The following is a 13,033-nucleotide window of genomic DNA, read 5'->3' as shown; positions in this document are numbered from 1 at the left end:
TATTGAAAGAGAAGCAATTTGAAGCAATAGCAGCAGCAAGTACAGACGACTGCAATATTTCCAAGCCTGGATGCTAAGACCAGTTTCTCCAAATAAGGCTCCCATGCTCCTATCTTTAGGGGGAAACACTGCCTAGTACAGTCCCTCCTGGAGATTGATCACAGTAAAGAACCCTATTTTCCTCTGTTTAATCCTGCATTTGCCCAACTTACTGAACCACTGATTTTTCACACAATACTTAATAACATCTTGAGGAGCTAGTGTTTCCTGGCACATAATGTGGCAAATGTGGTGAGAAGAAGAGAAACAAGACAATAGTTTAAGGGACTATTGGTAATCAAGGGAATTTCTTTTCTTTCCTTATTACGAATGGAAGAACCTTGAATATACTTAAATGCTGAACAAAAGGAAGCTACTGTAGAGTAAAAAAAGGCCAAAAACAGGCACAAAAAGCAATAGAGCAAGCCAGGCTTCAGGCTTTGGTAGAGGGTTAGCTTAGCGAAATACCTCAGCTCGCTAATCTAGCCATAAAATATTATTTCCCTTGATGAACTCTAGTGATTAAAAATGTTCACTATTCTAAACCATATTTACTTTCCTCTGAGGATACAGATATTATCTACATAAGGTTAAGGGCAGATGATATAAACTGTATAAACTGATTCACTAGAAACAGAGTGCAGTCTCCACCCTCCTCCCCAGAGTCAGATGGAATGCATCCCTTGCCAGGACCAGAGAAGGGTGTTCCAGGTCTTCCAGGTTGAGAGCTGATGCCCCACTCCCCCTGCCCAGGCAGGGAGAGCTCTAGCACAGGATAGGCAGAGAGGGGAAATTTAGAAATAAAGCTCTCCAAAGAAACTGTCTTGCCTAAAGATCAGCTTCCCACACACACTGGAGTGCCACATCTGCGGGGGCTGGAAGCACGGGAATGGAACAATCCTGACCGAGTCACATAACTATTACCCTTTTGCGGGAGGCGACAGCATATTTCTGAGTCCCCCCATTGGCACCCCAGTGTCTAGGCTGCAGATCCAGAGCAAGGGCTTAAGGACAGAAAACAGGAGACTGAAAAGATCACCAGTGACTAGTCCAGCCCTCCTCCTGCTCTCCTCTCTTCACAACAAATGTGAAGAAAGCTGCTCTCAACACAGAGGGAGTAGAGCTGAGGGTTCATTTTAGAAAAGAACCATGAAGGGTTCTAGTGGGCTTGAGGCTCAAATCTGGGCTCCCTTGGCTCTTCTCCCTGCAGGAGGGTCAGGAACTAGCAACTGAGGAAAAAGAAAATCAAGCACCTGAGAGAAAAACTGCAATTAGCATTTATATCGGTTGGCTATGTCATCTCAAACCCCAAGGACAGAGTAGATGTCACGTTGCCAGGCAACTAGCAACTGTAGCCTCCCCTCCCCACCTTCCAGCTGGTATCAGAGGCCACTAGAAAAAGTTTAACCCAAGAGTCTGATACAAGCATTAAACACACACACACACACACACACACACACACACACACACACACACACACACACGGCTCAGAGGAGTAATCCTACCACCTCTTTCTCCGAGGATTTTATCCTTGGAGAGGTACAATATGCTTGCCCCAGACTGTTGGAGTTTTGCCAAGAAGCCCAAGCAGGAAGAAGGAAACTATCCCTAATTCTAGGAGGAGTCCATAGTGTTCATTTAGCAATCCAACTCTCTAAGAGGTTTGTACTTTGACCTGACAAAGTATTATAATGTGACTCAAGGGTCAAAAGCTCAGCCTTGGACAGTATCTCAGAACAGCTTTCAGCAGCAATACACTCAATGCTATATATCCGTTCCACCCACCCTTCCTGTGGAAGATACACCATCCCATCCCATGTCCCATGATTCAGATACAGCAGACCAGTGCACAGGGAGTGAGGGAACACAATTAAAAAAAAAAACCCAGAAAGCAGCAACCTGTCAGTTCTTTGGTTTCTTAAAAGAGACCCTGTACCAGAACACAGTGATAGCTGATATGCTCGGATACAAATTCTGATGTCTATTATGCATATGTAGAAGGGGGGAATGCCAAGTTTCCCCTCAAATCACAGATTGCAAGCAAAGTACTTTGAACATTTGAGTGCTCTCTGAATGCTGAATAGCAACAATCACCCAACAGTCTTTTACAATTAGAGCAAACTGAAAATTTCCCATACTGAGTCATTCAGGAGCAAAAAGGAAGAAGCCAGCTCACAAAAGGGAGGAGATACTGACCATAAAGCACACAACCTGAGCATACAGTGCAACGTGTTGTTTTAGTACTGGGAGTACACACTCCCTACCCCACTAGTTAAACAAGAAGGGCTGGGTTGGCACGGAACTCCCCTTGTGCAGCACAAGGCCTGGTGCTCAGAGGTGAGACTTACCTGACGTACAAGGACCTCTTCTCACTCGTTCGCAGGGACCCAGACCCAGAGCTCATACTGCTGTTCATCATTTGTTCTCGCAAGTCATGTATCTTCGATTCAAAGCGACTGTATTCTGTCAGAGAGACAAGGGAAAGGACAAGAAAAGAATGAACCCAAGGAGTTGCACCAAGCCTGTGTGCCAGCGGCCAAAGAGCCAGGAGGACCCTTGGCTTCAAGGCAGCCAGAGCCAGCCCAGTCAATCTTTGCTTTGATAAGCAAAGTACCTCCTCAATGCACAGAAAGATTTCTCTCCACCCCCAGACTAGTAGAATGAAAGAATACACCTGAAAAAGGAGTAACATTTGGACATATCGAATGGAAAAACTCACTGATCCTTAAAAAAAATAACAACTGGAAAGAGGTTCCAGTGCAGCCTTCATTAATCTTTAGAGCAGGCACTAAGGCCCAAGGAGAGCAGATGGGAAAAGAGACTTTCCCGAAAAGTGGATTGCAGAGAACAGATGGCCCTGAGATGCAGGGTGGTGGGGCAGCGAAGGACCTGAGGCCATTATATCACTGTTAGGCAAAGATGATCTGTTTCTAGATGACTTGTTTTTTTGAGGGGGGACATTGGAATGCAGTACAAAGGTAAAAACAAACCTCACAATCAGAAGAGAAGATCACAAAGCTCTCCTGAATTATTTCCCTTTTAACAAACAGGGTCTTTGGCTTCAGTAACAATTGAACATTACAATAGAAATTCTCCCAAACCCAGAAGTCTGCTGACATCTTTCTCCTCCAAAACCATCTAGCCAGGGGGGTCATAAGTCCATGCCCAACTTTGTAGCCCACTGACACCATTACAACAGTCTGAAAAAGTCTCATCATTCTGGAAAGGTGACTACAGGTTTACACCCAATGTAAGAAAACCTGACATAGGAAAATTAACTCTATCCATACAATTATTATAAAAGGCTTTTTACAGGGCTACTTTGCTGTGACACTCTCCTAGCACATTTTAAATATGATGTTCACATTTACCACAAACACACACACACACACCCCGCACATTTTTCAGGTCTATAATTGCCAGTCTATAATTGCCACATAAAATGGGATATATCTAAGGCACAGACTGTGAAAACGGTAGAAAACAGGCATACTTCATTATGACAAGCTGATTTTAAAGGAAGTCACAATTTATACTGGGGGTTGAAGGTTGGGGAACTGCTTTAAAAAACAAACACATTTCCAGGAAAAAAGAATTCCACAAAAGCATTTTCATGCACCACAGAGGGCTGGCAAGAAGCATCCCCATCTAGGCTGTAAGACTCTACAGGCAGAAAACAAAACACCTGTTCTAACACCTGACACTCCCCTTCCCTCAGCAAAGCAACCTGACCTTCAGCTGGGTATAAAGGGAAACAGTAAAAAGCCTAAACAGGAGGGAATAGGGTTCTAACTCATACAAATATCCTCTTCTCAACAAAGTTTCTTTTTGTTCACTCTGGTACCAATGAAGCCAACTGGTTAAACTCATGTGCTCTTTCATTCAGCACGCACTGGTGTTATGGTGATTTGTCCTCATTACTTACTCCTGTCCCTGAAATCCTGCAGGAAGCAGTTAAGTCACTGACTCACCCATTAAACGTTGGGGAAAGAAAAAAAGAGAGACAGCAGCTGGACAATGTTCCTATTCTGAGGGTTAGAAGGCAACATATCAATATCAATGAGGCTTCCCAATCTAAAGGTAGAAGGTGGTGACCGATCTGTCATGGCAGCCCTGGATGGCCCAAGCGCGCAGCAGCAGGGCTATCTACCTCTAGAGCCGCCCAGGCGCGGGTCCCGCCCCAAGGCTCAGCCCTCCAGCCCAGCCCTCTCCAGTTGGCTCCTTTCTGGCCCTCCTCCCCACTCACCGGCTAAAAGGAGACTGGGTGAGACAAAGAGATTTCTGACCAAGCAACCCCTTCTTGAGCAAGATAAGTAAAAGGCAGAAATATGCGTTGAACACAGAAAAAAAAAAGAAAAAAAACCCCACCACCCAATCTATCCTTAAGCCATATTCCCCCTCTCCCAACTTGTTTATATATTCTCTTCTTTGGAATTGGCTTGCCCACTGAACTCCAACTTAGCAGCCGGTCATGGCAGTTGCTTAGTAACTACATTTCTTAAATAACCCTTTAAAAACAACCGCCAAACCACCATTTCCTCAAAGCTCCTAATCCAAGGTTGATAACGCTGGGCCAGAGAGCCCACTTAAAATAGACTATAGAAAGAGAACAAGGCTATTGCTTTAAGGAAGCCACTTTCTGTTTTCTATGTGCTACTAAGCTTTCAAGTCTATTAAATAGTGTTTTATTCACTTTTTCCCCATTCAGATGATCCCCTTAGAGTTCTAGCTGCTCATCGGTCTCTGCCTTTTATTTGTAGAGTTATCTAATGTCCAGTAGGCACAAAGTAGGCTCCGAATAAATGATTGTTGGGTAAACGAGGAGCAGATTAAAAAACTCTGCCCAAGTCGATGCTTCTGTTCTCAAACTAATAAAACTAATGGTTTATTTAACTCATGGCTGCCAGCTTCACTGAGGGCTTGGAAAAGTAGTTAAGAAGTATTCCCATTTGCTTTTGTTCCCAAGGTTAATTGTTGGGAGCAACTGGAGTATATGTTTTTTAAACACCTTTTTGAGATGTTAATAACCCACAGTGGGCATCTGATTAACAAACTTTGTTTATAACAAAGAAAAAAATAATTCTAACAAAAAGCTGTTTAGAATAGTCTTTAGATAGTACCTCATCTTAATATTAGAGGCCTCATTTTCCAAGGACAAAAGCTTCACCTAAAAAGCATCTGAATTCTAAGACCTTACAATTTGCCAAGGTCCCTCTCTTCCCCTTCCACTCATAACAAAGCCGTTGCTGAAAGGCATCTCCTAGACCTAAGTCTTTGCCTAAGAAGCCCACCAGACCAGCCTCTTTAATCCAAAAGGCCTACTTCTAACAGGTTATTTTAAAGAAACAACACTTATTACTAAAATCTCAAGTCTACTGAACTGTGTTATATTCATTTTTTTCCCATTCATATGAACCCAACCATTTGTGATCCACAAAGATATCCACAGTGAGTCAGTCACTGCTCCCTCATTCTCTTTACTAATCACAGAGAGAAAAGGGAGTGGGGTAGGGGACAATCAGACATCATTCCCCAAAACAGGATTTCTCACTGACCATCTGGGGTGCCTCTGAAAGATCAGGATTTGGGACCCTACCCCCTGATACACTGACTCAGAACCTACTGAGTGGGCCAAGGAATCTGTATTTTTAACAAGCATCAAGGTAATTCCGATGCCAAATAAAATTTGAAGCTGCTGGTCTTGATTACAGAATTGAGTTTTGTTTTGTTTTGTTAGTTCAGGGAAAAGATAAGGTAAGTATCCTGCAGCCTGTCTCAAAAGGAAGTTAGGACAAGAGGGTTGGAAAGCTCTCCAAAAAAAAAAAAAAAAAAAATTGGCAATACAACTGCAAATTCCACGGGAAAGGAAAGTGCTAAAGAAGCCTCTGTCCAATATATACACTACCAAACGTAAAATAGATAGCTAGTGGGAAGCAGCCGCATAGCACAGGGAGATCAGCTCGGTGCTTTGTGACCACCTAGAGGGGTGGGATAGGGAGGGTAGGAGGGAGGGAGACGCAAGAGGGAAGAGATACGGGAACATATGTATATGTATAACTGATTCACTTTGTTATAAAGCAGAAACTAACACACCATTGTAAAGCAATTATACTCCAATAAAGATGTTTAAAAAGAAAAAAGAGGGCTTCCGTGGTGGCGCAGTGGTTGAGAGTCCACCTGCCGATGCAGGGGACACGGGTTCGTGCCCCGGTCCGGGAAGATCCCACATGCCGCGGAGCGGCTAGGCCCGTAAGCCATGGCCGCTGAGCCTGCGCGTCCGGAGTCTGTGCTCCGCAACGGGAGAGGCCACAACAGTGAGAGGCCCACATACCGCAAAAAAAGAAAAAAAGAAAAAAAAGAAACCTCTGTCCAATGTGCCTGCAAAGAAATCTAATGAGTTTACACTTTTTTAAATTATAAAAGTAGCACATGATTTTTTAAAATCTTTAACTTTTTTCTTTGGACATTCCTGTATCATTTCCCCATCGCACTACCCAGAAGTAACCAGTTAGGATTTTTAGTATGTATCCTTCCAGACTTACTTCCATGTATATATCGTTTATATACATACACTCACAACTCACATAGATTCACATGCTTTTTTCATTCTGATATATAATGGAAACCTATTCATGTCAGTACACAGTGATCTACCTCGTCCTTTATAATAGCTGCACAGTATTGCATATTATGGACAGACCATAATTTATTCAGTCATATCCCAACAGACATACATTTAAATTGTTTATAATTTTTTATATTACAATCAATGCTGCTCTGTATATTTGTATGAGCATTTCGATAGCATAGATTCCTAGAAGTGAAAATGCAGGGTCAAATTACATGCACATGAAAAAATTTGATTGGCACTACCAAAATGAACCCCAATATTCTGAAACCTTCATGACTGGAAGTGAGGATAAACTGCTAGTCTAAAGCTTCCAGCAGCTCTTCTGTTCCTGAAGAAGTAGAGGCAGAATTTACCTTTAAGGACAGATTGATCTTTTTGTTTGGGGGAAAAAACTCTAATAAGCCTTTTGGTTATGAAAAAGTAAAGCCAAGACTGCATTCTGGAATAGACAAAGAGGAACCTCAAACGTTCTCTGCATAATCACAGAAAAGGTCCTCCTGTGGGTGGAGCTGCTGATTCAAAGGGCTTGTCCTACCACCTATATGATACTTTATCTACCTCTAGAAATATCTACCTCTAGACTTGACCACCCTGCCTCCTCCTACTTAGTAATTTCATGCCAAACCTCCCTGGTACAGTAAATGACAGCCCCCTTCCTCCTGTGCACAACCAGTGTTTCCTCCTGTGCACAACCAGTGTTTCCTCAGTGTTTTGCTGATGTTCTTCCTAACTGCTTCCTCAATCCATCTTTCTTTCTAACTTCCATTGTCGTTGCCTTTTCCTTTTCTCATGATTATTTTTATCTCTTGCCTGGATTTAGGTCACACTGTGTTATCTCTTCTCTGGACCACTGCTGTATTGCTCTAGCTGGTGGTCTGCCCCCAGGCTCTCCAAACTCCAATCCAGCTTAAGATTCTTATTTGAAAAGCCTTCCTAAAACGCCAACTTGTAGCCCTCTGTCCAGGTATCTATAATAACTCAACAGCAACTACAGAACTTTAATATCTCAACTAAAATTTCAAAGACTGCTAAAACCATCATCTTGTCACTCTCAGCCGATCTATCCCATGTTTTATTAGACATATCCTCTTTTGATCTAACCTGCCTGGAACTCTTGAACACAATTTGTTCATTCCTACCTATTATTCCCTTGTCCTGAAATTTTCCTCCCTGCCTGACACTGAACATCCTTTATGTCCTTCACCACCCAGAAGTTTTATTCATTCATTTATTTATTCAAATATTAACTAAATGTCTACAGTGTGCCAGGCATTATGAGAGCTGATGGGGATATAATGGTAATCAAACAGTTCCTAGAAATTACAATAATGAAAAGAACAACTATTTAATTACAATTTTAATTACGATTGTGACAACTGCTATGAAGAAAATGCTACAAGACGAACAGGGTGACCCAATCTACTGAGTGGGGGATGGGAGGTTAACAAAGGTTTCCATGAGGATGCGACATTTAAGCTGAGACTTTAAGGATGAAGAGTTAGCCCGCGGAAAAGGGGTAAAGAAAGCATTCCAGACAGAAGGAACAGCATATGTGAGGGTACAAAATATCTGGATCACAGGGAAGTAAGGGAATACTGGCAGGAGATCAGACTTGTAAGGTAGACAGAGGTCAGATTATACATGACCTTGTGGACTACAGTAAAGATTTCTGCTTTCATCCTAAGACTAACAGAAAGAAGTCACTGAAAGATTTTAAGCAAAGGAATGACTGGAACATGCTTGTATGTGTATCACTATGGCTATTGTGGGGAGAATAAGTGTGGTGCCTCACATGTAGATTTAAGTTTCTTGACAGCAGAGGACCATGCTTTCTCTTTTTGTCTAGGCCCTACAGCCCCTAGGGGGGCCTGCTTTACAGCATCCAAACCAGCTAGCCCCCTAGCCTCTGCTCAAATATATCCAATGTTGGGAAGCTCTGTATTCCTTAATTATTAGACAACACTATTCAAGAGAAAATTCTTGGATTGAGGGCCATCTCTTTCGCTAGCTGGTCCTACTTTGGTGTCTAAAACAGTATAAAACATGATGGATTCTCTTCTGCATAACTGTATGAAGGAACAGTTTAAAGAAAATCAAAGAGCTGGGAAAGCCTGGAGCAGGTTCCAAGACTACTGAATAAGACTGAAGAGAAGGTAGAGTGTGAACAGGGGAAGGAGAAGTGATGGAAGGTTAGGGGGCCAGATTATAAGAGTTTGAGATAGGACTTTTCTTACTAGGCTTTGGGAACCACTGTTAAGTGTTTAAATAGGAAAGTGATACAATTAGAACTCGGTTTGGGGGAAGATTATTCTGAGAACATAATACAGAAGGGAAAACAGCACAAAGATAACAGAGACCTGTTCTACTAGTATAGACAATGACTTCAAAGGCTTGACATAGTGTGGGGGCAACTGAGGACAGAAAGAAGAGGCAAGAATCAGGAAATATGCTGGAGCTAGAGGAGAGAAAATCTGACATCTGACTGGATGTAGGGTGAGAAAGGATCAAAGGTAGCTTCTGAATTTCTTCCTGAAAGACCAGGAAAAGGTGGGATAATATCAGCCATAATAGAAACTGGCCATCATGTACTCCAAGTAAGTTCTCTATTCTCCAGGCTAAATATTGTTACTTCCTTAACCATTCTTCATCTAACGTGGTTTCCAGGCCCTCCACTACCTCTCCCTTTTTAAAATCTAGTGCCCAGAACTTGTGGTGATGTCATTTTCTTTACAAAACTGTAAGCTCCTTGATGTGGTTTTTGTTTCCTTCTCAAAGTTTAGCGTGGCAATCTGCACCCTGTTGAGTCAACGATCTTTACTGAACGTGCTAACTCACTATAAAGATCCAACAGGACAAACCTAGACACTGTAATTCTCAAATTCTGACTCCTCAGGAACTAATGTAAGAAAAAAGAATACAAAACTTTCTCCTTCCACTGACCCCAAAATGGTAAAAACTGAACAACAAAACCACAAACCACTTCTGCAAAACACTAACATATCAGAGGTTTCAAGACCTACTTAATAGCCTAATAAAGCATCAAAGAGGACTGAAACTACAATATTCACTAATATGAAATGGACACATAACCAAGCCTCCAAATCCATCTCCCCTATAAGACTTTGATCTCAAATGCATCTACGTTCCTAATGACAGAAAAACTGTCTTCTCAGGATAAAAAATGACATTTGTTAGTAATTTGGAAAAGCAGAAAGGGGCTCAGTTTCTCAACCCATAGAAGACTTATGTGGTTCTATTTGATTATGGGTAGGAAAATGTTGTAGAGACAGGAAACAATGGGAAGCAAAAAAGGGTACTTACTCTGCATGAAGCACTGACTACCTATGGTTTGAATGAAGATATAAAAGGTAAATGCTCCAAAATAAAATAAAAACCATGCCTACCAAATTTGGAAGTGACAATGAAGCTGGGGAGACAACTGGATGACAGACTTCAGACACACAGATTGTGACAGGTAGGAACAATGGAAAGACAGGAATACAAATAGAATGCAAAAGAGAAATGTAACTTCCTGACCTTGAGTCCCCACACAAATACTGAGTAGGGAAGACAGGGCTGAATAACAGCATGTGTCTTGGTTGGCTATCAACACAAAACAAGGCAATAGCTGCCCAAAGGCTCGTTTGTTCCTATGGAAGTGAAGGTGTTCCAATCTCAAACTCATACAGCCCTCATTCGCCATTGCTGAGCTGCCCTGAGCTCAGAGGAATCACTCGTTGTGCAAATGTACAGAACTCGTGAGAGTCACAGATTTTGATGAGTATGAATTGTGTTTTAGGTTTCTACAGTTGCCTTTGGAGTGCAAACCCTCAGGATTTGTATGAATTACAAGCATCTGTCCCAACAACATAGCTCATGTTTTCAAAAGAAATGGATGGAGCCAAAAGTAAAATAAGCCCATCAAGAAGATACCTGTCAGTGTGGTGATAAGTACATGAATCGTCAAACAGCACAACATTTCTTGGAATCACAAACTTGTCTCTATAAAATAATATGAAGCCTATTACTTGGGTTAGTTTCTAATTATGGGGCATACTATTTAAAGAATCTGACACCTCTAACGGAAGCCGCAGACCCGGACCGGAGCAGCTCGGAGGCGGTGAATAATAGCTCTTCAAGTCTGCAGTAAAAAATGGCCTCCAATAAAACTACATTGCAAAAAATGGGAAAGAAACAGAATGGAGAGAGTAAAAACGTCGAAGAGGCAGAACCTGAAGAATTTGTGGTAGAAAAAGTACCGGACCGACGTGTAGTGAATGGGAAGGTGGAGTATCTCCTGAAGCGGAAGGGATTTACAGATGCAGACAATACTTGGGAACCCGAGGGAAATTTAGATTGTCCAGAGCTAATTGAAGCATTTCTTAATTCTCAAAAAGCTGGTAAAGAAAAAGATGGAACAAAAAGAAAATCTTTATCTGACAGTGAATCTGATGATAGCAAATCAAAGAAGAAAAGAGATGCTGCTGATAAACCAAGAGGTTTTTGCCAGAGGTCTCAACCCAGAGCGAATAATTGGTGCCACAGACAGCAGTAGAGAATTCATGTTTCTCAGGAAATGGAAACATTCAGATGAGGCGGACTTGGTGCTGGCAAAAGAGGCAAATATGAAGTGTCCTCAAATTGTAATTGCTTGTGTGTGTGTGAGTGTGTGTGTGTGTGTGTGTGTGTGTGTGTGTGTGTGTGTGTGTGTGTGTGTTTTGTGGTACACGGGCCTCTCACTGTTGTGGCCTCTCCCGTTGCAGAGCACAGGCTCTGGACGCGCAGGCTCAGCGGCCGTGGCTCACGGGCCCAGCCGCTCCGTGGCATGTGGGATCTTCCCGGACCAGGGCACAAACCCGTGTCCCCTGCATCGGCAGGCGGACTCTCAACCACTGCGCCACCAGGGAAGCCCTGTGGTTTTTATTTGTAATTGTTTTTTATGAAGAGAGACTAACTTGGCATTCTTGTCCAGAAGATGAAGCTCAATAACTGTCTGCATTGCTTTTTATATATTTTTTATCAAAAATCTGGGTCTTGATTTTTTTGATTTATTAGTGTGAAGAAATAACTACATTCTAATGAAAATCAAGTTTGATATGTTCGTTTTGAAGTAGTACTGGGGAAGTTGTTGGGTTTTGGGGGGTTTTGTTTGTTTTTGTTTTGCATCTGTAGCACTGGTTACTTTGAACAAATAAAAGCTTTCTGTAGTTGCTTCCTTTAGCAGAAAAGAACGTTTGATACCACGGTATATTATTTCCTCTGCATTAGAGAACAGCTTTTCTAAATGTGCGGGAAAATCTCCATAGTCATTACTCAATCAGAATTTAGAATTTGCATTTAACTCATATATGCCTAAGGACCATTCTGGGTTTTTTGTATGTGTATACATATGTAAATGGTTGGGGGTTTTCTGGTTATTGTTTAAACACATTTACCAAAACAAAAACAGCCTTTCACAACCATGGATAGGCCCATGTTTCTGGGATTCTATCATTTTGAGCAATATAAGAAATCACTTCAACTTAAATTGAAAATTTAAGTCTTAACCTTTCAAATTAAATAATTTTGTAATTAATTAGACAAATTACTGTAAACAATTTAAATTGGATAATTTTTTAAAGCAGCCCTACCAGAATCTTCATCCATATCTACCATCATATAAATGCAGTTTTATATGTAAAAACCCCTGAAAGGAAAATTTTATCTCTGTCAACCCAAATGAAAAAACTAGAAAAATTCTGGTATGTGTTAATTAGCCAAGCAAGACTTAGTTAAATGGACATTTAAAGCTTCCTTTTGGCAAACCATTCTTTTATAAGAAGTTGAAATCCCTGTGCTGTATTTACTGAAAGACTGTGATACATGGAATGTCTCAGACTTGTTAATGGAAACCTAATCAGATGGTTAGAGATGTTGGCAATTTAGGATCTGCAGGAATAAATGAGTGAACAAACTTTACTAATCTAAACTTGACCTGCATGTTTTTTCAAACTTTACCCCAACCCATTCCTTACATGTAGGCTCAATCTTCTCAGTATTTGGGGTTACTGGTTCAGCAGAAGCCAGGAAAAACAATAACTTTGTAGTAATCAGAATGTTATTCAACTGTATATTGTTTACTTTATTGTAAATACTGGTGAACAGTGGTCAATAAAGTTTTATGTTCAAAAAAAAGAATCTGACACCTCTAAAACTAGACAATTTCTCAGTTCCCTTCTAATTTTGACATAATTATGATTTTAGAACCAAATCAATGAGGGCCATAAGAAATCAAACCTAGGACTAGTCTAATAAAAAATTTTAATATGATCTACAAGAAGGAAATCTTCACATCTGCAAATAATCCTAAACTCTTTGGGTCAA

At 41.3% G+C, this 13,033-nt stretch overlaps 1 protein-coding gene and 1 pseudogene across 6 annotated transcripts in view; one reads left to right on the top strand and one right to left on the bottom strand.

Annotated features, from left to right (window-relative positions):
• The window catches only part of DLG3 (discs large MAGUK scaffold protein 3), a gene marked incomplete at its 5' end in the record, with an annotated part of 60,111 nt that overhangs the window by 22,711 nt on the left and 24,367 nt on the right, over positions 1-13,033 (bottom strand). For all 5 annotated transcript variants that reach the window (XM_082864824.1, XM_082864821.1, XM_082864822.1 and 2 more), the window contains one exon: positions 2,388-2,502. In XM_082864824.1, coding sequence (XP_082720950.1) covers positions 2,388-2,502 — 115 coding nt within the window. The remainder of the gene's footprint in view (positions 1-2,387; positions 2,503-13,033) is intronic.
• Positions 10,783-11,925, top strand: LOC309978464 (chromobox protein homolog 3-like; annotated as a pseudogene). Its single transcript has 2 exons — positions 10,783-11,313; positions 11,597-11,925. The product of its transcript is annotated as a chromobox protein homolog 3-like (transcript).

The sequence above is a fragment of the Leucopleurus acutus genome, assembly GCF_964270905.1.
Source record: "Leucopleurus acutus genome assembly, chromosome: X".
In the NCBI taxonomy this organism is placed as follows: Eukaryota; Metazoa; Chordata; class Mammalia; order Artiodactyla; family Delphinidae; genus Leucopleurus; species Leucopleurus acutus.
This window is presented reverse-complemented; position numbering and strand designations above follow the sequence as displayed.